Source organism: Oryzias latipes, chromosome 16, assembly GCF_002234675.1.
Source record: "Oryzias latipes chromosome 16, ASM223467v1".
Classification (NCBI taxonomy): Eukaryota; Metazoa; Chordata; class Actinopteri; order Beloniformes; family Adrianichthyidae; genus Oryzias; species Oryzias latipes.
This window is the reverse complement of record NC_019874.2, coordinates 21,284,294-21,308,403: the sequence shown is the minus strand read 5'-3', so window position 1 is coordinate 21,308,403 and position 24,110 is coordinate 21,284,294. Positions and strand designations below refer to the sequence as shown.

At 38.8% G+C, this 24,110-nt stretch overlaps 1 protein-coding gene across 8 annotated transcripts in view; it reads right to left on the bottom strand.

Annotated features, from left to right (window-relative positions):
* grik5 (glutamate ionotropic receptor kainate type subunit 5) overlaps window positions 1-24,110 on the bottom strand; it is a 105,321-nt gene that overhangs the window by 5,349 nt on the left and 75,862 nt on the right. For 4 of the 8 annotated variants that reach the window (XM_020710267.2, XM_020710266.2, XM_020710262.2 and 1 more), the window contains 14 exons: window positions 22,943-23,121; window positions 21,471-21,524; window positions 20,575-20,733; window positions 20,077-20,229; window positions 16,876-16,980; window positions 14,365-14,472; window positions 11,146-11,349; window positions 10,202-10,315; window positions 9,530-9,639; window positions 9,154-9,327; window positions 6,460-6,625; window positions 5,465-5,690; window positions 2,392-2,520; window positions 1,326-1,492 (listed from right to left, as the gene is read on the bottom strand). In XM_020710267.2, coding sequence (XP_020565926.1) covers window positions 1,326-1,492; window positions 2,392-2,520; window positions 5,465-5,690; window positions 6,460-6,625; window positions 9,154-9,327; window positions 9,530-9,639; window positions 10,202-10,315; window positions 11,146-11,349; window positions 14,365-14,472; window positions 16,876-16,980; window positions 20,077-20,229; window positions 20,575-20,733; window positions 21,471-21,524; window positions 22,943-23,121 — 2,048 coding nt within the window. Of the gene's footprint in view, window positions 1-117; window positions 155-1,325; window positions 1,493-2,391; window positions 2,521-5,464; window positions 5,691-6,459; window positions 6,626-9,153; window positions 9,328-9,529; window positions 9,640-10,201; window positions 10,316-11,145; window positions 11,350-14,364; window positions 14,473-16,875; window positions 16,981-20,076; window positions 20,230-20,574; window positions 20,734-21,470; window positions 21,525-22,942; window positions 23,122-24,110 lie in introns of all 8 variants that reach the window. The other 4 variants (XM_020710268.2, XM_004078222.4, XM_020710269.2 and 1 more) reach the window with 3 other exon arrangements.

Sequence of the window (24,110 nt, the reverse complement as noted above, 5' to 3'; positions counted from 1 at the left end):
CTTTCATTGCTCCAACATCATGACTACTGTTTTTTTTTCGAACACATGACAAACAACCACATGTCTGCTACAGACAAACACCATCATTGAAATCATGATCAAAAGTCATGTGCTCACATAAACAGAAACAGTACTCGTTATTGGAGAACAAACACTGATGATGAAGTGTGCGTGTGTTGGAGAGAGAAAGGGAGACGCACAGTGACATGGGTGAGGAGTAATCCGGTAATGGGAACGAAGAATACCAGCATACATGTGAGGCATGTAAAAGAAGATACATCGTGACATTTAATGCCAGGGAAAAATATCACTTTCTTTTATGCAAGCAAATATTGGCATCTCTCAATATTGCTTATCCAGTCTATCATGAATAGATAGAGGTGTAACGATTATGCGACTTAATTGATAAAACAATTTCTATGCCTACAATACAACAAGATCGATCTATCTGAGGCAAGTTGTTAATCGAACCAACCTACACTATTATAAAACAGTTTCAAGTGACATAAATCGAATTTAAAAATATTGGAAAATACTATTTGGATTGAGTTAGGTTCATTTTACTATAATGTTTAAACGACCAAGTGTCATCATAGCGGACATTACACATGTGATGGCAGCAAAAAAAGGATCAAGCCATCATTACAGTGCAAACACTTTGAATTTTGCCAAGACGTGACCATACAGTAGTGGTCTAATATGTTCTTTTATGTGGAAAAAGAACAGTGGGCTGAAACTTATGAAACAAAAATGTGAATGGATTTGCCATGAATTCTTATGATTACTTGTTTGTACACATATTTAAGTTACACTTGATTATCTTGCAAGAAATATAAGGAATCTGGAAAATGTCACCTGCACTGTTCAGTACCAGGTATTCATCTCTGAGTCACACTGGTTGAATTTTTGGCTGAAGATGTCCTGGATCCATTTAAGGTCAGTTCAAATTGAACCAATATCGACTATTAATCGTATCGCCTACCACAAACTATGATATAAATCAAATCTTTTTTTAAACGAATCGTTACACCCCTATGAATATCTCACGAACATCTGCTGTCATACTATTAAACACTGAACACTTGAAGGCCACAAAACAGGAAGAGCATGCAATCAAATCCTTTACTTCTAGTCTTAGACAGTCAGGAGTCACATACTTGAAAATGCTTCTTATCACATTAAACAGTCAAGGCCTTGAGTGTCAGGGCACACACAAACACATACAAACACAGAAGCTGAAAGAAAATCTACCTATTCTGTCACTCAAAAACACACGGCAGAGTAACACAATATAAAAGGGTTGGCGGGATGCCATGAGAACCTACTGGGGAGTGTCTGTGGGGTCGGCGAGGGCAGGTATGGGGGCATACCTCATCAGTCTCTGCTGAGCGGCGCGTCGACCACACAAACTCCATAATAGCCACAAAAACGGCGATGATGAGGCCGCAGATCAGCACCACAAAAATGCCCCCAATGTTCTCCATCCCTAGACCTGAAAGCAGACAACATGAGGCACATCAGCACATGGAGACCCCAACTCAAGAGTGATTTTAACTCGCAGTGGTGGGTTTAGTAGTCCTAATAAAGCTTGTCCTTTCTATATTCAACAACTATTGTATGGTTCAGTAAACATTTGAAGTTTCTGACAGCCTGCATGTGTTTCTTTTTAGAACAAACCAGTATTTCACAACAGCAAACATCTGCGCTGTCCATGGTCCTGGATCAGGACTGGCAAAGAAAATCCTCCATTGGGTAGTTTTATCACTTGTTTTTTTTCCTGTTTTTTTTATTTATTTATTTATTTTAGAAAAAGACATGCTATAATACATGATTTATATATTTTCCCATCATATTTTTTGAAATGTTAAAAAAATATTAATGTAGAGAAAATTGGTTTGATGCATTTGTTATGTAATATAGAAAATGTGGTCAAATATTCTGGTGTCAATTCTCGTGTTCTTTTAAATTTACTTCAATCACATTTTCCCCCTAGGTTTTATTGGTCTTTTATAATAATAATATTTCAAATAACTCAATATGCTATTTCTAAAAGAAATAATCACAATGATGTCTTGTAGATTATGCTTTAAATAGATTTTTATACAACACTATAATTGGTGAGTTTTAAAGTTTTAGTATTATCATACAATAGTTGAGTATAAACACCCATTTATGCATTTAACACATGAATAAACACTCCCACTAATGAAATTCACATTACATAACATCAGAGACTAGCCTAATACATTTGGGAAAGTGGAGTGAGCTAAACACCCTTTAGAGGGACACAGGGTTAGGCATTAGCCATTAGCTGCATTACAGCAGTGAGTGAGGAAGCCATTACTGGGAACGTTAAAGTGGAGGAGGAAGAGGAGACGGCAGTCATCTCACCCTTGGCACGGTGGTCCTCCTCTTTGAGACATTGGCTTCCCTCCCACCACCTCCTTTTCAGTATCTCCAGCCTGTTATTCTCCTGCAGCTGGAGGATGGCCAGAGTGATCTCATCTCGGAATGGAGATCCTGGCAGATGACAGGGAAGCAAGATAAGAGCCAGTGGTGGACAAGGTGCAGCTCAAGAGAGGCTATTTCAGAAGAGTCAGGGGGGGACATGAGGGATTGTGAGAGGACAGAATGCAGACAAAACAAGAAGTGCTGTTATGGCTTTGAAGTAGATTCAAGTGATCTTGTGGTGAACAGAAAGAGGGGATTAGAGATATAAACGACAAGATTACAAGCCGAGGCAGAGACAGTGTACAGCTGCTGCTCACGCACAAATCTACATCATTATGAAGGAGATTCTCAAGAGTAGAGCAAAGGACTAACTAAAGATAACTGAGCAAACACAATTTAATGTATATGTGTTTTCTTAAGAGCCATGGCTAAACCATAGTTAAATGCAAACATTGGGATCATGTTAAAAGCCAGACTTTTGAATCAAACTTTCTGTTTGACTCTGCTTTTTCCATTTTTAATTCACGTAAATCTGCTGCAGCAGGAGGATTTTATTTTACACAAGATGTATTTTATTTTAAAGGAACTTGGATGTGCAGCGGACGAAATTGAAAGAAGCTAAAGTTGCTTTATCAGATAAATACTACCCCTTGTTGTCATTCAATATTGTAAATATTTAAAAGTTGCATTTTATAAATAAAAAGCTAAACGGTCACAAAATCCTGAATAAAGGTTATTTATCTAAGCATAAAATGTGACTCAGCAGTTCTAGCTGGGTTTCAGAAACTGGCTCAAATGGCTCTTCTAACCTTAAAGGTTGTAGAGCTTTAGTCTAGGAAAATCATAGACAGTTGTTAGGAATTAATGGAAATAAGAAGGAATACTGCATCAAAAAGAAACTAAGGTTGATACAGCTTTTGAAAGAGGAGAAACTTGGCTTTGAGCATTCTCTACAACAGATAAATGATGTGTAAAAAATGTCAGCAAAATGAAATGTGGTGTCATGTCAAATACAGTTTCCCTGATGTAAATGTTGCTCACCTTTCGGCATATCCCTTCAGGGGTCGCAACAGAAAAATCAGCTTTCACTAAGATTTTTACGTCAAATAGCCTTCTTGACACAATTGTGCATTTTAGCCAGGCTGGGGATAGGCACAGGGGGACCCAGACCTTTGCCCCCTAGTGGACACATAGTTAGGCAGTAGTTCAAAGGGTCTTGCTCAAGGACCCACAGGGGATAAAGTTCATCGCACCAGATGGAAAATTAACTCTGGCTTCCTATGCTCCAGTACCACATGCAACTAACTGAGTCATCCAGCCGCTAATGTTATTTCTCTGATGTGAAAGCTGTATTTATTAGAGAATGGCTTTCCTGAAAAATACTAAATCAATAACTCCTGCTTGCAAAAGGTGACACACCTGCATGAATAGAGAATGGTTACAATTTCTTTATTCTTTTTAGCTTTAAAACATAATATCTTTCTTCCTTTAGTCTTATATCTCCTTGTTTATGTCTCCAGCTCGTCATTCTTCCACTCCAGCGATCAATGACAGAGAGTCAAGCAACGACTGAACTCTTCCTGAGAGGAGATCGCTGTGATTTAAAGAGCTCTCCCTGCGCTACACATAAAGAAAAGGATAGTGCACAAGTGCCGTGCGTGTGTGGAATAACAACTGCCTCCATGGTCATTACTTACAGAATAAACACCTACAAATCCCACACTCTTTGAAGAAGAAAATCAATACAAACTTTTTCAGAACTAATTGCACAACTCAGCTCCAAACAGGTTTCTTTAAATAAAAAAAACTGTTCACACGCAGCTATTTGTTGTTCCTGGTGTGCTTCTTTTCTCTTTGTTTTTGTAAAAGTTAAAAGTTTTACATCACATGTGGCTCCCTGTCACTCATGCTCTCTGTAGGAAATGTTCAGTCTCAGCAATACAGCACAACTCTTGACAACAGTTCAATTTTTCTGTTGACTTTTTTTTTCAGGTTCAGAGTCTATTTTGTTTCCCCGGGAGTTCACAGGGTCCTCTGGAAGTTGTAAGAGCTCTTAATAATCTTGTCACAAACTGTTAGAAGATAAAAAAGAACAAATGTCTTCAAAGATTTATTCTTTTGAGACATTCCAAACAGAGAGTCTCACATCTGAGAGCCTCAAAAAGTCCTGCATTAAGAATCTCAAAAAGAACAAAACCTCAGATCTTGGCAGGGAGTGACTGTCTTCCTTGTTTTTACTGATATACCATGTAATGAACCTTTAAAACAAAAAAGAAAAGAAATCAATTCGAGTCACTTCACAACTGAGATTGTCTAAAGGCACAATACCAAAAGAAATAAAAAGCATTAAAAGTAGCTTGATTCAAATAAAAACGCAATGCAAAAAATAAATAACTGTGGGATTGTCAAACAGCAACTTGAATTAAGTGATACAGGTGTCAGAAAATTCTTTTAAAAGGGTAAAAAAAGTTAAAGTTTTTCTCCACAGTTTATGTGACCATAGATCACCTTTTCAAAGACATAAAAAAATAATGTGTTTGAAGTCTGAGAAAACACTGACACCACTTGTGAAAATCTCTAAATTTTCCTAAAAGACACACTAAGTTGTTTTCTTCGTAAATTAGTGTGTTTTTAAGTCGTGTTTCACAAGTTTCATATGGATGACAGTTTTATTTACGAAATAGAATATATTTTAAAAATATCATTGTGTCTTTTTTGTGTGTTCATTTTCCTGTTTTTCTCTGTAAAAACCTTTTGGAATTAAAAAAATCCTTTTCTGATACTAATAACATTTTTACAGCAGACTTGGATTTTTACAATATTTTCTATAACTATTTTCTTTGCTTTTTAATCAGTAATGAGAGCCATAGTAAGTTTAAAACAGGATATGTCTGAAGGTGCTGCTGCCATAGATCAAAGTGAAAAATTATGTTCTTTCCATATATTGATGTATTTGGTTTAATATACAGTACAAAGAACTGAAGTTGTAAATTTGATATTTCTGAATGGTTACCCAGTGGCATGCCGATGCCGTAGCCCTTGGTGTCCAGCAGGCCTCCTATCTGCGTGAGGTTACAGTTGAGGCCGCGATGGTACTCATTCATAGTGCTCTCCATCAGAAAGGCATACTTGGAGTTGAGTACACGGGCGATTCCCTCCTCTGTGCTTTTCACAAACACACTGGGCTGCTTAGAGTACATGTAGTTCCACATCCGCTGGTATGTCTGATAACGTGAATTCTGCCAAAAAAAGAAGAAACATAAAAACCAAACATGCTACTGTGTCAGTGTCTGTGATTCTCTGAGCTTTAAAAACGTAAATAATCATCTCTTACAAAACAAGAGCAAAAATTTTAATGAAACAGATGCTTTTTGCCAATTAACAGGGAAGGAGCTGAAGATCCACTCTGGTACATGAGCACACAGTAGATCATTGAGCTCTAGACAACATATGGCAAGCTCCAACAGGATTAAGTGTTTAAGTGCACAATTACACGTTGTATCTGAAATTGAGAGAAGAAAAGAAAAGAGTAAAAAGGGAAGCATCTGTATGTAAAAGTATGTGTTTGTGAGGATTAGGCATTGAATGGGGTAATGTGCTGTGGCAATGAAATCAGCTTATGTAGGCAAACACAGCCTGCTCTTTTCTTGCAGTGTATCCTGAGTTCAAACAAACACCAGAAAATGAAAAAACAAATGCTCATTGGCTTGTAGCCATTTCACATGCATGTACACAGAAAGGTAAACGCAATTTTTGTTTAAAGCCTCACCTACACACATACCCATAGGCTAACACACCTACACAAAAAGACAGAAACACACTACGGCAAACACAGATGTCGACTCAGATGCCAGGATCATTTTCGGAAATCAAACACAGGCGATCAGCCGCATAACACAACCGGCCACAACTGACCAAAAAGAAGCTCAGTGGACAAATAAAGCATTTAAACAATACAACTTTAGAAACAAAGTTGACAAGCAGTCTGTAATTTACAGTGTGTAATACCATGAAGAAGGTCATGGTGCTCCCCCCATGAATGGTCCCGTACTCAATGTTGGTCTGGTCAGCCAGATCGTCTGGAGACTCGATGGGAGCCTCCATCCTCTGAACGGTCAGAAAGGCCGCCAGATTGGCCGTGTAAGAGGAGATGATGATGAGAGTGAATGCCCACCTAGGATGGAGACACAAGAAGGATGCTTGTCACATGGATTTACATGATATCAAAGTGCATTAGAAAAACCATAAAGTAATGTAGAAGAAATTGAAGAATCCATAGAAACATCTGTCAGGTACAAAGTATTTTCTCAATCAAAATCCCCAAAAGTATACAATTAAAAATCTATTTCATAAATGTAAGAATTCAGATAAAAAAAAGCAGTCCATCTTCATCCCAGACACTCCACTTACACAAACTTGACCAAAAGCTTAATTAAATAAAAAACTCCTCATATCACTCAGCTATGTAATTTTGTTCTTCTTCTCTTCCACTCTTCATCTCTTCAGCTTTTAGTGACAATTATTTAATACCGAGCACGTCTTTCAAAGTCAACAAGTTACTGAAGAAGAACCAGACGGTTAGTATTTCAGTTTGTATCAATGGTCACTATTTAAAACTTTTTTTATAGTGTATGCTGCAATTTATGAGGAACAGTTAAAAAAACAAACAATTCAAACAAATATGTTATGTTTTATTAAATGGAAGTAAGGATTGAGTATGCTTTAAGTGACACGTGTGAGAGATTGACTGCATATGAGGATTGGTCTGAGTGACCCCTCCCTTTCATATTCCAAACAGGCAGTACCTGCTGGCTCCAAGAAGCCAAAATCCCATAGAACTCTATTGAGAAATAACCTGCTATTACTCAGTCATTCTATTTGTCAGTATAACTATTCCTGCTCTGTAACCTTTTTTAAAAATGTTCTTGCTAATCCTGTGTTTGTTTCATGATATTTTTTTTGTAGTGCACCTGTTCAAGGGGTAAACTGCTCAACCAGATGTCCCAATAAAAGTTTGTGGTTTCACATCAAATATTTAAATTGACAGATTCTCCCAGGCCCCTTTCAAGTGGTAGGAGTGTTGCCTTTCAACAGCTCACTCTTGACTAGTGAGAGTGGTTGCTATAGAAACGTTGTCTCAGACCAATCACTGGTTACTGATGATGTTCTGCGAAAAAACGGCAATTGAATTGACTTCAATTCATTGGAGCCGGAAGCAAGTCATATGGTTGGCATCACACTCACTCAGTCCAGTTCTCTTAGACAGTCAATGGTGTGAGGAGAGTTGATCATCTTTCCTTTTTACTGATATAATCACTATATCTACTATATCACTACTTTTGACAGTTCTTTAATCAATTAAAAATGCTCTTTTCATTTCCAGAGCAACAGCATTATGGCTTTCCATTTGTAACATGAACCTAAGTTTCTTTATCTTTTAAAGCAATATTCTCTAACTCTCTTCCCTCCAAAATAAAAGCACTAATACAGCTTCTCTTTTTCATTAGAACATCATGTTATCCCACTGAAACCATGCATCTCATTCATTAAGGTAATAAAAGTCCAAAAGACGTCTGTTTGGAGCCTGGAGATGCTTAATCTGTCAGACTAGATGTGTTTCTTACTAGTTAATTAACCTTTTTAGAGGTCAGTAGCACCTTGACACTTATTAAAATGTACATGCACATTTTTGATTAATAATATGATGGCATGAGATGCTGGAATAGCATAAATCACATGCACATTTGAACGAATCCACCCAGAGAATGAAGTCAGGGCCGCACTGTGAGCAGTGCCTTTGTTTAAACATGGTTGATGTGCTTTATTTACTCATGCACTGCAGCCTTGACATTTTCCAGACATTTTCCACAGTATATCAAGCCAACTCCTCGGTATTAACTTTTAGAAAGTAATTGAATGGGCCCACATGTGAACACACTCAATGCTGCTAAGCGCTGCTGCTTAATGCTGTTCTGTTCTCGTGCACATTGGTACTACATCAAACGCTGTTGTGTCGACACAAACAACTATAATATCCCACTGGCATGGAGCCTCGTCTCACACTAAATGTGAATTTGACTGCATAACTTCAGCATCATCTTGTGCTTCCTGTGTTTTACAACCAGGAGTCACTTAAGCTTTTACACTGCTGAATATGTTCTTTACACAGAAAAATCTCCAGCTGATCCTGCAGACATTCTCAAGAGTGTGTGAGTAAAAATGGCTTACATGGCCTTTGAAAGTGGGTTGATTGCTGAGTGTGCACCTGATGAGGTATTTCTCCTTTTATGTACAGATCTTTGCACTCTATTTAAAAAAAAATGCTTGTAGTTCAGAATGACAGAATGACAGTGTCAATATTGTTGCATGTGAAAGTCTTTCAGAAATCTTTAGACAAAATAAATATGCCTAACAAAAACCTACACCAAGTTTTTTGACATTTGAGAGTGAAAAGAGAATGGCTATTTGATTAAAGGTAAGAGTCAGAAGGCAAAAATCCTGTTGGCTTCCTTGGAAGCTTTTTCGAATAATAATCAAGAAAGTGTTTTTTTTTTCTCTACTCTGCAGAGAAGAGAAAGCACAGCTCTCCATCTCAGCAAACATCCCTCAACAAAGTGAAGGTCAAACCTCCAAGAAAAGAGGCAGCGGATACAAAACATACTGAGAGACACACAAACGCAACAGAGCTGCAATGTAACTTACCACACACCACTGACGCATCTGGTGGACAAGGCTCTGGGCATTATCTCTGATCCTTGCTGCATGAAGCCTCCAACAGGAAACCACAGGCTGTTTCCAAGGGTGTACTGGTTCTCCAGCATGTCTCTGCGCTCTCGCATACATGGGTGAGGGTTGTACCACTCGTATGGACTTAGCCTATTAGTGTCATAAAGGTGAATCAGTTATGACAAGTTATAATACAGTTACGTCTTGTCATTTGATTCAAGCCAATGGGTTACACAACCCTGATTTGGTTGCATGAGGTGAAGAAGATTGACATGTGTACTTGAAAATGAATAGCAATACAGCAGAGATTTCAGCTGCAGACAATCTTAAGAGTGTGATGTCATGGACTGACCTTGCTGCCAGGAAAAGCACACAGCTGACTGCCAGGTAGGCGAGCAGCATAAAGAGCCAGACAGCTGGAGAGAAAGGATCGAGGAAGGAGAAGTAACCTGGCTTCCGGCCCTGACATAAAAAAAAAGAAGAAAAAAATAAGATATAAAAGGATGGGGAAAACGACTGGCAGTGACTGATTGAGGGGCAGGAGCTATGGTGCTATTAAAGATACCATTTACACCACAGGAGGGCACTATCTTTCACTGCACTTTGATGCAATGTCTGCAGTGCTTACTCTAATGATAGAATCCATAAACGGCCTTTTTCACACCGCCTTCTGCTTTAGCTTACTTGGAGCGCATCCAAAACCTCATTAACAATGTAAAGCTGCCACTGTTACCCAGTTACAGGCCTCTGACTTTCTGAGCAAAATAAATTACAACTATAAACTTCAGCATGGACTCAGTGGATGCAAAAAGCAGCACACAATAGGAACACAATCATCTGCTTCAGAAGAAGAGGTCAAATGTTACGCAACAGAGAGTCTGCTTTATTTTAGAAGTGTGGGCTGCTTTCTGCTTTATGAAATTGTCGGCTTAAAAACAGTGAATGAAACAGGAATCAAATCCAGTGGAAGATCTGAAGAGTATCACCCCAGCGGGGGCCCTGCAGCCTCAGATAACACCCTTACCAGTTGAACTCTGTACAAGATGCTGATCCCCAGGGTCATGAAGGGCTTAGAAAAGTCGATAACTTTCTCTCTTTCTGATGTGATGGTGAAGGCCGCCACAGCCAGGTCTGCTTTCTGGATTGACAGAGATGGATAAGGTGGTTAGATAGCAGCAGGGGGAGAGGGGGAGATAGATGTTGTGAGGCAGAGAGGAAAAAAGACAAGTATTGAGGTGCAAAAACAAGAAAAAACGGATGTTGCACAGTGCAAAGTAATACCTGAGTTTAGCATTCACAATTTTGACTGTGCATTTAAAAAAAAAACAAAAAAAACTCAAAAATAGATATGATCTTTGTCCCAGCCGCATTTATCCACCCTCTATGTGGGTCTAATTGAAAGTAAGCTCTGGATGGCTGGTCTTTCCACCTGTTCAAAACCTACAGGTCCCTGGTCATTCTGCTCTCCCTCCATCTCCTCCATTAACCACTAATTGATGAACATGGACCGCTAATTAGAGCCGAGTGATCAGGCAATCGAGGGGGTTGGGTGGGAGAGGCAGAGGTGGGGGGGGGGGCATCAGTGTTGGAGACCTCACACAGGGACCACAGTCTGGTAATTGAAGTATACCGTACGGTAATTAAGCAGAGAGGGGCTCTCATTACCCTGCTTCAACCAGTTTCTGTCAGAAACGCACCAAGGCTTGGACAGGGAGGCAAGAGTGACAGCAGTTTCAGGGTACAGTGGGGAAAAGCAATTTCAGGCAGTTCCACTGCTCTCTTTTGGAGAATTATCAAGTCAGCCTTTGTCCTACATAAGAGTCTGATTCTCCTCTGAGGGCAATTTGAGACATGGGAAGTTACAGCAGAGTTGTGGTTTGGGGCTACAGAGCAGGCATGTGAGAGTAAACTGGGGGTGTGTGAACATAATTGTTGTGCACGGCCTTGCGAGTCCTGCACAGTACTCACCCTGTTGATTAGCTCTCCAACCATGCCAGTCCATGAACCATTGGGCTCGGGGGCCCCATACAGCCCATCATCCACCAGCTTGATCTTGAAGGAGAATTTCAAGATGTCTGCCAGCTCCCTCAGCATGTCCACACAGAAGCCCTCGTACTGGTCGTTGCCCTGGAAATCTTGATAATTGTCTTTACGCATCACATACGGATTTTCCTGTATAAATTGAAAAACACGTGAGGAGCTTCAGTTTCTAAGAATTAAGAATTAACTTTTTCAGGCCTCTTTACTGATTAAAATTTTCCAACATTTTAATAATCCATCAAGTTAAAGGCCCACTCTGATGAAAACCCTGTTCTTTTTTAACATGTTCTTGTGGCATTTTCCTCATGATAGAGGACTTGTATGAAGAAAATTAAGCTTAAAACTGCATTTCTGCGTATTTCTTTATTCAAATCATTGTGAATCAGCTCGTAGCCGTGACCTAGGTACAACAATCGGTGAGCCACATGCTCCCTGGGAACACACAAAACATGACAAAAACCAAGAAAACACAGATGAATTGAAAAGGCACCATCTGTACATGAATTTATTTACAAAATAAATTCAAATAAATAAATTGATAAATAAATAATTCATACAATTACCATTATTTATCAAGACAAAACAACAAGTTTTTTCACTTGGGTATAAAAAGGAGTAGGAAGAAGTAAAAACATTTTGACATTTGCTCCCTCACTCCTTTAATCATTCAAGTTCATTCTGACTCATGTTTTGCCTGAACTGCACAGTAACTAAATATATATGCAAAACAATAAATGCAGCGACCAGCCCATTAGCAAGCACAGTGCTCTTCTTCCTCTAAGCCACATCTTTTGGAAATGCTTTGTTTATGTTTTCCTTTAAGTTGTAGAACATTTTTTATTCATTTCAATACATGAATAAAAAACAACTTAAGCTGTTCCACAAACACGAGATGTTTGTGCATAAATGTCACGAGGTGATCCAGTTTCTCTCTGTCTCAAAATGCAACACTTTCTTCACAATGGCTGATATCAGACGTGGCACAAAGGTCTTTATTTACACCGCAAAGAGGAAAAGTAATAACAGGCACCCAGCCTGACTAGATTCAGTAGATAATTCAAAGGTAATGGTATTTTGTACACATAGCTGTGATTTCCATGTCAAGCAACCCTCCAGATACAATGTTTGAGTTTCAGTACTGTGATTTTGGAGTTCACTGCATAAAAAAACGGATTAAGAAAGCCAAAAACACTTTTTCACCAGGAAATTCTCTTCTTCGTTTCTGGAAATACAATGTAACTAAGTAACACTGGGTAATTATGGCGCCAGAGTTATCTTCTTTTATTGCTTGTTTAAAATATGCTCTGTTGCACATCCTTTAGGGCTCAGTTGTTGTTATGGTGTTTTTAATATAATCTAGAAAAGCTTTTACTTTGATAAGTTTATTTTTTTCTGCCTCATTTTAGCTGATTCTAAAATCAGTTAATGGAGGAGCCATTTCTCACTTAATGTACAAGTTATAATATTTGCCATCTCAAATGAGTCATTTAAGCATTAGAATTAGTTTTCACTACCTGAAATACAGGCTATTTCTAAAAGTAATTAGATTACTCATTCTTTACATTACTTGTACCTATACTTTATTTTTGCCTTATCTTGAGGCCTACTTGTCTATAATTGTATGAAAGTCTTATATAATATAAACTAATGTTCAGTAAAAATGCATTATAGAATTCTCTCTTGCTGGCCCCTTTTATCTACGTTTTAGCCCTGCAGAGAACTGGAGAGTACTTTATTAATGCTGATTTATACAATGAAGGCAAACTAAATTCTCAGTAATTACATGATAATTGTCAGAAAATTGCACTGTGAGACATTTGAGACACTACTCTTTTATGTGGAGTCTCCAGTTTCATTTGATCTGAACCAGTACAGCTAACATAAAACCAGAATGTGTGAGGATCATGTTTAAAGCATGTTTTTATCCATCTGGAGGAAATGTCCAACACTTATGAATGAAACATTAAAATGTTGTACAACAATGTGTGATAGTGGTGGTCAAAAGTGGCTGCAGAGGAGAAAGTAAAAAACAAATTTAGATTAAAAGACCCCCACCGGACCCTTATAGTAAATTGGTGCAGATAAACCAAGGGATGCCAGGCCGTGCTGTCACCAAGGCTGCTTGACTTATCTCTGTTTGAGATACCACACCTCTAATAAAAAAGGTTTGTTTTCACATAAAACGTCTATGAAACAAAACAAAAAAATGCGTTTTTGTGTGTCATTCAGATTGTTCATAATTTAAAACAAACAATCCAATCAGATGGTAACATTTTGATGTTCTAATTGTTATTACCATTTTATATGTTTGATATTCAGTTTACACTCTCAGAAATTACGAAGAATAAATGTTCATTCATTCATTCATTCATTCATCTTCTTAACCGTTTATTCCCTTTCGGGGTCACGGGGTTGCCGGAGGCTATCCCGGCCACTTGGGCGTAGGCAAGGGATACCCTGGACTGGTCGCCAGTCTGTCGCAGGGTGGAATATCCTCAATCACACATCCATTCACTCTCACACTCACACCTATGGACAATTTAGAGAAAGGTCCCCCATTGATGTTGTGTTTTTGAACCGGGGGCCTTCTTGCTGTGAGGCCAGAGCGCTAACCACTGCGCCACCGTGCAGCCATGAATGAATGTTCAATGAAAATGAAAGTTATAAATGCATGTTAAATGAATGTTAAAGTCCTACTCTGATCATCTTTTGATCTATTTTCAGAGTGTTCCCAGTGTTTTCTTTAAGTATGATTATGCAGTTTTTAGCCAAATATATACAGCACAGACCAAAGGTTTGGGCACCTTCCCATTCACTTTATATATATATATATATATATATATATATATATATATATATATATATATATATATATATATATATATATATATATATATATATATATATATATATATATATATATATATATAGTAGCACACATCCAGCAGAAGGACAGACAGACATTATTAGAAGAACAGGATTCTGGGAATCCTGTGTTACTAACACATTGTTTTCAAGGCTCTGTCACTGCAGATGACAGCTACAGCGACAGTTAAATTACCAGAAACAGACCAAATCATTGCATGAGCTGCAGCAGAACAAAAACAGCTCCAAGAGTGAGGACACTGACAGTTCCTCTGACCTTACCAGAATTGTTGTGACAATGAGGGTCTTGTTTGCCAGCGTTTCTGAGACATTAATATCCAGGCTGGTGGAGTTCATTGCTAAAGTGTTGTTGGAATACCAGATCCCGATCTAAGAGAGGGCACAAAATCAGAGAAGATCAATCATTATTAAAGCCTCAGTGGAACAGCTTCATTCTAAAGAGAGTTACAAATATTATCAAGTCTCCATCCTTGTGGTCTATTTCACCGTTCAGAAGCTGCAATTCATAAATGTACTTGTAGTGCAGTGCATTCTTTAAAAAAAAGTAACTATACATTGCAATAAGCTGAGAACTACATGGCAACAAAGGAAATGGAAAGCTTTCCAGATGAGCAGTTTGATTGTCCTGTCACTTTCCTTTACTCACACCTTTCTTAAATTGCAGAACAGCATATTTATTTCTGTTTTATGGTTCCACTAAAGTCACCTAAGTACCTAAGTGTGTGATTATGACCTCGCCTATGTGCAGGGTGGAACAGTTGCTCATGGAGGCATTTCTTTCGGATATTGCTCTTTCAGCAGGTCGAGAGGGAGGTAATGGTTCCAGCAAACAGAATCACAGCTTTTCTATGCCATTCTTTATCCTGCCCCGACATTTAAGAGGGGGCTTTTTATCTGCCAGACACCGCTGCCTGCCTACAGTGGAGATGTCACTGTACAAAGGGGTGGGCAGATTTAAAATGTTAATTGCACAACAATACCCTGCATTGAGTTTAGCCTTCAGATTCCTTCTTCACTTTCATGTTTAGCTTTTTTTTGGCATGAAAGACTGCTGACCAAGAGCAGGTGGCTGGAGTAAATGCTGAAAAGAGATGAAGAGAAAGTCTTTTCCACAACCTTTTAAATATTTATATAATCAAAAAACTATATACATTCTGAAGACCAATCCCTGGCACTTTGTTGGTTTACTAAAAATTTGAGAGAATTGTATTTATTTTGGTTAATCTGATAAAAAAAATTGCATTTGCATTCTTTATTCAAAGATCTGTCATAAAAACCATACAGCATAGCCATTGAAACTTACAATAAAGGTATTGTAAATATTATTTTTGATTGGAATCTTATTTATAGATGGGTTTGATCCAAAGGTCATGTGCTTTTTTTTTCTTTTCACTTTTTTTTTGTTGCTTTTTTTGCATCTCGGTCCTGAAGGAAATGTTAAAGGATCTAAAAAGTGTGATGCTTGCTACAAGAAAGAAATACAAATTTAGATAATCAGATAGCCTCAAATGTAAAGGTGGATAATATAAAGATCCACCTCATGAGTTCAAAGATTCATAAAATCTGTCCAACAGGCATTCAAGTCTCATCTGTTTGCTCAGCTCATAGAGAAGACAAGTTGAAAAACGATTTTTTTATAAAGTGTGATAAATGACTGCACAGAATATTGTCAATAAACAACAATTTGCTGCAGCGCCAATGTTTTATCTACATGATGCCCATATAAACTGTTTGATCTCAAAACAAGTGGTTGGTTCACCTCACTAAATCCTTCAAACATACATCACAAACCCTATCAAAGTCTTTGACTCAGAAATCCCTTTATTTTAGAATCTTCATGAAAGCAAAAATAGAAGTAAAGTTTTTTTTATTCTAATTGGAAATAAATTCACAAGTTAAGTGGTTGATCACTTTTTTCAGCTTCTGTTGCTTCTTTTCAGCTTTTCTCGGCAGACCAACACCGCATAGTTCTACACCGCATAATCTTAATGACATCCAGGTATAGGAATAGCATGACAAAAGCTCCAACTCATGCCTTCTTAAAAGACGAGGGGAAAAAAAGCATGTTCCGGTGTCTACTGCAATAAATATTTAACCATTTGGGGCAGAAACCTGTCAAGATCAATTGTGTCAATTAATTGTTTTTTACAAGTTTTGATCAACTTAGTTTTAACTGCAGAAGCATAAAAAACTGATAAAAATGTGTTTTGAGCTAATCTAGCTCTATACATGAAAAGCTAAACCTCATTAATAATCTACAGAAATGTTTCACATAATTGACAAGCAGAGATGCCAAATCCAATTAATTAGTACCAATTTCTAGTGTGTATCAATCAAAGTTAAGGTCTAAGATTAACCATTTCTTTTATGGTTTTATTAGCAAAATAATTAACTTATTCTGTTTGCTACACCAACAGTCCAAAGAGGCAAAACACTGACTGGACCTGATAAGACAGACAGAGATAAGCAACCGTTAGCTTCAAAGCAGCCAATGTATTACTGTAGCCCTCAGCTAAAATAAATGTTACACATATTTAGATGTGACACATGAGTCATATCTGCTGACATGCTACACTTAGGGGCTGTCAGGTGATACACAAATCTGCTGCACAAAATGCAGGTCATGTTACCACGAGGAGAGCGTGAGATGAGGTTGCCCTCAGTGTTAAACGCTTTCCCAGGCTCTGTGAAATCACACGGGTGACCTGCAACCAACCCAAAGCCTAAGGGCACTGTGACCCGGTTGCTGCATGATTGCAGGTGACTCCTGACCTCTTTGTGGCCTCCTCTGTGTTTCTCCAGGATCCGCAGGGTGTAGTTGGTCCTTTGACCTTTGCTGTTGAACTCCACGCGCCCTGTCAGGCCATCGTATTCCACCTGTTGAGGTGATGCAGAAGCAAGTAGGGAATAGTAAAAATGATTACAGAGAAAGATAAAAAAATGAGAATGTATATTATACAGGAAAAATGAAACATGACAAAATAACAAATAAAGTCACAGCTATGTTTATGAAGCAAGCATCCCATCACTGTACACCTTCATCAAATGACACAGCTACCAGTGATTGGGAGAAAAATTGAGGGTAAAAGTCAGCAGAAAAAAATAGGATTGGTGGCTAAAGCTGGACGCGACAAGAATGATCAGTTTACAGATAAACCATGAGAAACTGACTGATAGAGAGGCTCAGACAGGGCAGAATACAGAGACAACAGCTCTCTAATGAGATTCAGACCTGCACCTCACAGCCCTGCTCCGCCACTCCAACACCCAGGTGCTGACACACATTGTACTGCAGGAACTATGATGAATGGCAGAGTGTTGAAGATGGAGCACACCATGATGTTGACTAACAAAGACAGATGCCGGGCAGATGGGTCGCTGGCAATGAGAGAGAGGACTCGGTCTGCCTCGACAACAGGTCGTCGATGAGAAAAACAGATGACTAGAGATGGGAGATGAGAAAGAACGATAAGAGACAGAGGTTACATGCAACATGGAATGAGGGTGACACACTGTGTGGTTATATGTTTGCATCAAGTCATTGGAAAAACAAAAAATAAGCACAACTTTTGGATGAGATTTTTCATTTCAGCAGATACAGCATAGATTTATCAGTCAGTAATTTTGTCTCTTGTTTCATCATCTATTAAATAATTTGAATATTTGTTCTATTTTCTGGATTAAATGTGATATATTATTTTCTTTTATCGTTCAGAAAACAAAGATTTAGTTTTCAATTTGACATAATATATAATTTAATTTCCCTTCGAGGATCAATAAAGCATGTCTAAACTAAATTAAATAAGGAGACACAAATGTTCCTCTTTTACAGGCTGGAATCAATTCATACCTTATTGTACTTATTGTATGTTATGAACTGATTGATGAAAATATGAGCAAATGGATTTTCAGCAGGGAGTTTAGAAACTGTTTCAAACTAATTTAAAATCCTGATTTAGGGCCTTAAGTATTTTGTAACAGGCATTTTCTAACATTATGTGATAACTGGAAAAAAAGCTGCTGCTTAATCAATAACACAGGCGATTATTATCTACCGCCTCTCCTGATTTGCTACAGGATCAGTGAGCCTGCTGGTACACTCGTAACTCATCCAAGTCTTCATTTTAGACAAAACACATTTATGTTAAAATAAAATTAATAAATATGTATCCTTACTTTTCTAAGTATTATGCACTGACATTGAAAAGTCTGCATGGTGAGGAGATCAGTTCGCAGATGTCCTAAAAAATTGATTATATTCAGTTACTAAGAGATTTTGCAGAACTGTTTTCCTTTCGTGAAACTCTTACATTAAAACTTAATTATATATTCATGATAAATATTTACATATTGACATTCTTCATAAATATTGATAATAGGAAAGCAGTGATGAACTAAATGCATTGTTTTGTTTTGTTTTCTTGCAGTGAGGCTTTTGCAGTAATTAAAAACTGCATGAGCATTTCAAAGCAGCCAACTTGCAGTTTCAAAACTATTATGCAAATAATCACAAGGCCATTACATGATTTTTTTTTCTGTTAGAAAACATTGAAAAAAATCTGATTAGTGAATTTGTGTTTCATAGTAATTATGATTATTTGTCCGTGGTTTACAAGTTCTTTGGTCATTTATTTGTTTGAAAAAGATCTGCTTGCTTTACAAATTAGGCTGCATTTGTGTCTAAGACCCTTTAGTTTTATTAAAACCCAAGCTGCACAGGGGCACAGTGGTTAGTGTTCTTGCCTCACAGCAAAAGGGCCTCGGGTCAAGTCTTGGATGCAGCTGGAAACCCATTCCATGAAGCACTCTGCACTCTGTACTTGAGCTAATTTGAAGGCCACATGAAGTTTGGAGTTTTGTAGCAATTGACTGTGCAGACATTTGGCGACCTCTTTGCACTATGAGCTTCAACAACTGATGACCCCTCTCCGTCGGTTTACGTGACTTACCACTTTGTGGCTGAGTTGTTGTTCCCAAACTCTTCCATTTTGTTTATTGGATATTTAGGAACGAGAAAATTGTTCCTAAAAGTCCCAAAGTCATTGGGACACCTGATTCTGATTATTTGGATGGGTGAGTTTACTCATACCCAGCATCCCGAATACAAGCGGCTGAAATGAGCTTCCTCCGCAGGGTGGCTGGGCGCTCCCTTAGAGATAGGGTGAGAAGCTCGGTCACCCGCGGAGAGCTCGGAGTAGAACCGCTTCTCCTCCACATCGAAAGGAGCCAGTTGAGGTGGCTCGGGCATCTAGTTCGGATGCCTCCTGGACGCCTCCCTGGAGAGGTGTTCCGGGCATGTCCCACTGGGCGGAGGCCCCGGGGAAGACCCAGGACACGCTGGAGAGACTACGTCTCTCGGCTGGCCTGGGAACGTCTCGGGGTCCCCCCAGAGGAGCTGGAGGAAGTGGCTGGGGTGAGGGAAGTCTGGGCATCTCTGCTCAGTCTGCTGCCCCCGCGACCCGGTCCCGGATAAGCGGAGGAAGATGGATGGATGGATGGATGGATGGGTGAGTGAATACTTTTGCTACTATAGTGTATTTTGGATCAGTTTTTCTGATCTAAAGCACTGCTGCAGGTACAATTGTAAAGCAGTTGTGTAAATGTATGTGGTTTTAAACAAAAATGAGACCTAAAATGTTAAATAATTTTATGACATGTTTCGTTTTCATTTTTCCCGATCTGTACTCTTTGCTGTTAAGAAAACCACATTACAACTTTATACAAAAATTATTTTATAACAGTTCGACATATTTTGAACTGATGGAGAAAAAAGTACATTTGTCATAAAACATTAAACTGACAGCTTTTGAGGAATTTAAGTCAGATTTTACACAACCACTACAGAAGTTTAGCCCGATACATCAACATGCTGCACTGTGCATGGGTGTGTGTGCTTGTGTGTTCACGTATACCACATAAGTTAACGTATTTTGCAAAACGTATAGTAAACATGCATGCTCATAAAGCATTTACCATTCGCAGATAGTTCATGAGGCTGGTCCCATGTTGCCAGATCTGAGGTGAGGTGCAGCTCAGTGGCTTCACTCCAATTTCCTGGCTGCGGTTCAATTCCCTCACCGCCCCCACCACCACGTGCACCGCATCAAACATCAGCGCAGAGGAGAGCTGTGGAAGGAAATTATGTACAGGAGATATGGAGAGAGAAGAATGCACAAAGTAATGAAGACAGAGATGCAAGCAAATATGATTGGAAGTGATAACAAGGATGGATGGGGAGGAAGGAAAAGGAAAAGACAAACGGGATGTTGGGTATGAGTAAACAAGCGGGAAGGGACGATAGATGGATACATAAACACTTATTAAAAACAAACCACATAGTTTTTTTTTAATCTCCACTATTGTTACACGATTTAGAGAGAGGAACACCATGGCTATTTTTATGAAACATTTTACTCAGTCTCTAAAAATGACTGCTGATAATTTGCATCCATATGTTTTAAAGACACTAACCGCAGGCCCGGGGTACGTTAGATCACAGCCTTCTCTCCAGGAGAGGTTCAGGCTCCTGATGAACTCCAGGTAGAAGGGGTGTGTGGTGTTAAACATGGAGAAACCAACTATGTTGGATTGCTCATCCACTATGTCATCAAGCCTCAAGAGAGGAAAGTCCTGAAAAAGGCAGCAGAGGAGGATTCAGGTGTTTGCAGAGAGAAGCAGGAAATTCAAGTGAGTGACAACGTTGACACAGTATCTCAGCACGGAAAAATAAATAACTGTGCAAAGACTATAGCAATAAAGCAAAATATGGGCTGCTGGGAGGAGAACATCTAATATTTGACACATAGAGGTGGAAGAAAGGATAAGGTTTGCCAAGAAGGCGGAGGGCAGGGGACCACGCAGAGAACAAGAAAGGCGAAAATAACTCAAGTAGCTTTTCAAACTGATGTGCATAAAAGTGCTCCTGAGAGACCAAGAACAAATCACACACATAGGGCAAACACAGAAAGAAAAAAGAAAATCAGACATGAAATGACACATTTATTCAAATGCTAAAAGGTGATGAGAGTACTGCACATCAAAAGGCAGATTAAAGGCATGAAAGTGTAGAGAAGGTGGAGGTTGGCAAAAGCAAAAACACACCGCTGTCACCTTCACGCTTCTCAACACTCTTCCCTTCCTTGAACAACATGTTTGTTTCTCAGATCTGCTCTTCCCTGCATTCCCTCTTTCATCCCCTATAACTTTTTCCTCGTTACCTCTGTTCTCCTCCCCTTATCGAATCGCTCCTCCGCCTTAACAGCTCGGCTCGCGCCAAGACAAAGGAGGAGGAGCAGGAAGGTAGAACATGTGAAAATGAAGGAGTGTGAGACAACGGAGAGGAAGGTGAAGAACTGCTGCTCTCTTACCATGGTGGTGAGGATGTACTTATAAAAAGCTGATGTCATCCCCAGCTCTGACGCCTGTCGGAATAAAAGAGAAAAGAAAAAATAAAGAAGAGGCAGGTAGAACATGGGGAGAATGAGATTGATGGAATTAGAAAGAGGACAGAGGGAAAGTTAATGAAGAGCAAGGAGACAGTCAAAGAACAAAACAAGGGAGAGTGTAAAGGAGAAAAAGGAAGTTTAATCACAGAGCTTACAGAACATTTAGTTGAGGGCAGATGGCCACTCCACCAGAAAACATCCTATTCCAACTGTCTGACTGAGCCGGCTAATGGAATTAAAATGAACAAGAACAAGCCTGGGTAACATCTGCATCCCATCAAGGTCATAGATGTTCTTTTGTCAACAATTTTCAGAGGAGTGTGAATGACACGCACAGCAATTCCTTGGCCTGTCGTGATAATTGCTGTGCGTACTCATCTGACAATAAAGTGAAAAACAACAACAGGCTTTTTCTGGGCTCCATGTCCAAATTGTTTACATAAGTGACTATAAGATTTTTAGGTTTATTTTGGCACTTTGCTGCTCGTTTCCATCTCATGTCAGTCAGCCTGCTCTCCTTGAGTGCAAGATGATGTTCACTCACACCTCACAGACTGCAACAGAGTAAATTAACCAGCTGAGGCATAGAAAGTGAGTCGATGAAGGAAAAGTTTCCTGCCGGCGGAACAATTCCTGAGAGCTTGCTGAAGGAAATCCCTCAGCTTTGGTGTGGGAATATTCCTTATTTGAGCTAAATGCTGAGAAGGACCTAACACTATGAGTGAGAAGGACGAGATGAGTGAAAGATCAAAACAGCCACTCCTCAGCCAAGAAAAAAAACAGCTGGACACACAGCTCATCCCTCCATTCCTGCAGGCAACCTGCTATTAGGGAACAATCCAAAAATATCCCCAAAAGTGCCAAATTAAATGCAATTAAGAATAATACCACTTGTAAATGTAGCTAAATAAATGCAACCAATCAGCTCAAATATGGATTTGAGTGTGAGATTAAGTAACAGAGATCTGTTTAGGGTATTCATATTTCAGTTCTAAGTTCAGAGGGCAATCTGATTAAATTGTATTTAAATGAGCAATAAATATTTTATTAAAATTAATTAAAAACCACTCATTATGATTTCTTTTTCAACCGGAATTTCTTTCAATTTTGTATTTTTTATTTAAACAGATCTATATAATATTTATCCTGTTTATCATAAAAAGCATGAACTTTTTGCAATAACAAAAGGTTTGCCTAAAGTGGTTTCATGCCTTATATATGTTGAGACCTGAGTGCACCGCGTAACTGCTGGTGCGGGACACTTGTCAACTGTGAATTTTCCAAAGAAAAAGAAAAAGCCCATGACTCCCTCTGTTTACTCAGTGCACAAGTAACTTAAAATCCAAATATGTGTGGGTGGTTCTGAAAAAACATATTGATGTTTCAGACCTGACCTTTTTCAGTATGAGATAGGACACAGAAGCATTGGCGTCTATGATGATGGTGGCTACTTTGTCGTCACGGATCTCCTTAAGGAGCGGCGTGGGGTCCAGGTTGTCATCAAGCATCCTGACTGATAGCGTCTCTCGTGAGATGAGAAAACGCCGGACCAGTTCTTCCAGTCTCAGCAGGCCTGGAGGAGGAGAAAAAGCCATCCAAGCTGTGGATCTATGATGATCTCAGTCAACATGGTTCAAACTCCATCTTAAATAATCTGCAAGGCTCGAAGAATCCCTCTGCAATTGCTGGAATATATTAGTTTAATTTAGCCAAACAAAGCTGATGGTTTGTCTGAATCCTCTGAAAATAAGACATTTCTATATAGCGCTCAAAACGTGAATATTTTGTAGACCTATCTATCAGTATCTTTTTTTAAAAGACCATGAAGCTTAAGAAGATTTTAATATCTGTCTTTGTTTGATTTTGGGATGGGGACCAGTTGTCAATTTCAGTGGATCCAATTTCACCTGATACTGGCCAGACTAACAGGAGTTCATTTTTTTTATGTTGGAAATATACTGCATCTTTTGATTATGAAAACTTTTAAGCGGCTGGATGGCTCAGTTAGTTGGGTGTAGGACTGGCGCGTAGGAAACCTAGGAAACGCAGAAATTAAGGGTATATCTGAATCCTTCACTACTCACTGTGAACTATATAGTGCATTCGCCGTTTTGTAGTACTGTCCGAATCTACAATTCCGAAATTGAGTGCGCATGAAATTTCTCAGAAGTCTCTGTGAAAAACCAGTGTGCATTGATGCTCACTAGTTTGGCGAATATAGACCACAATGCATTGCGTTTCAACAATTTTTGCAGCAAATTTCTTCAATAAACAACCAATGTTTTCCTCGTCAGAACAAAGTGGATTCATAAATAGTCGTTGTAAAACACTCATAGCAATTACATGTTCATGACGTCGTATTTGCCCTTTTTATTTAAAAAGAAAATAGTAGTGAACATGGTGTCTGAATTGCCTTTAAACTCCAGGGCATTAGACAGTCCTGCACTATATAGTTTCTTAGTAGTTAAGGAATAGGGTGGGAATTCGGACACAGCAGGAGCCACAGTCAGCCTGAAAAGAAAGAAAAGGTGAAACACCAACAAAAACCAAACAAATACATGC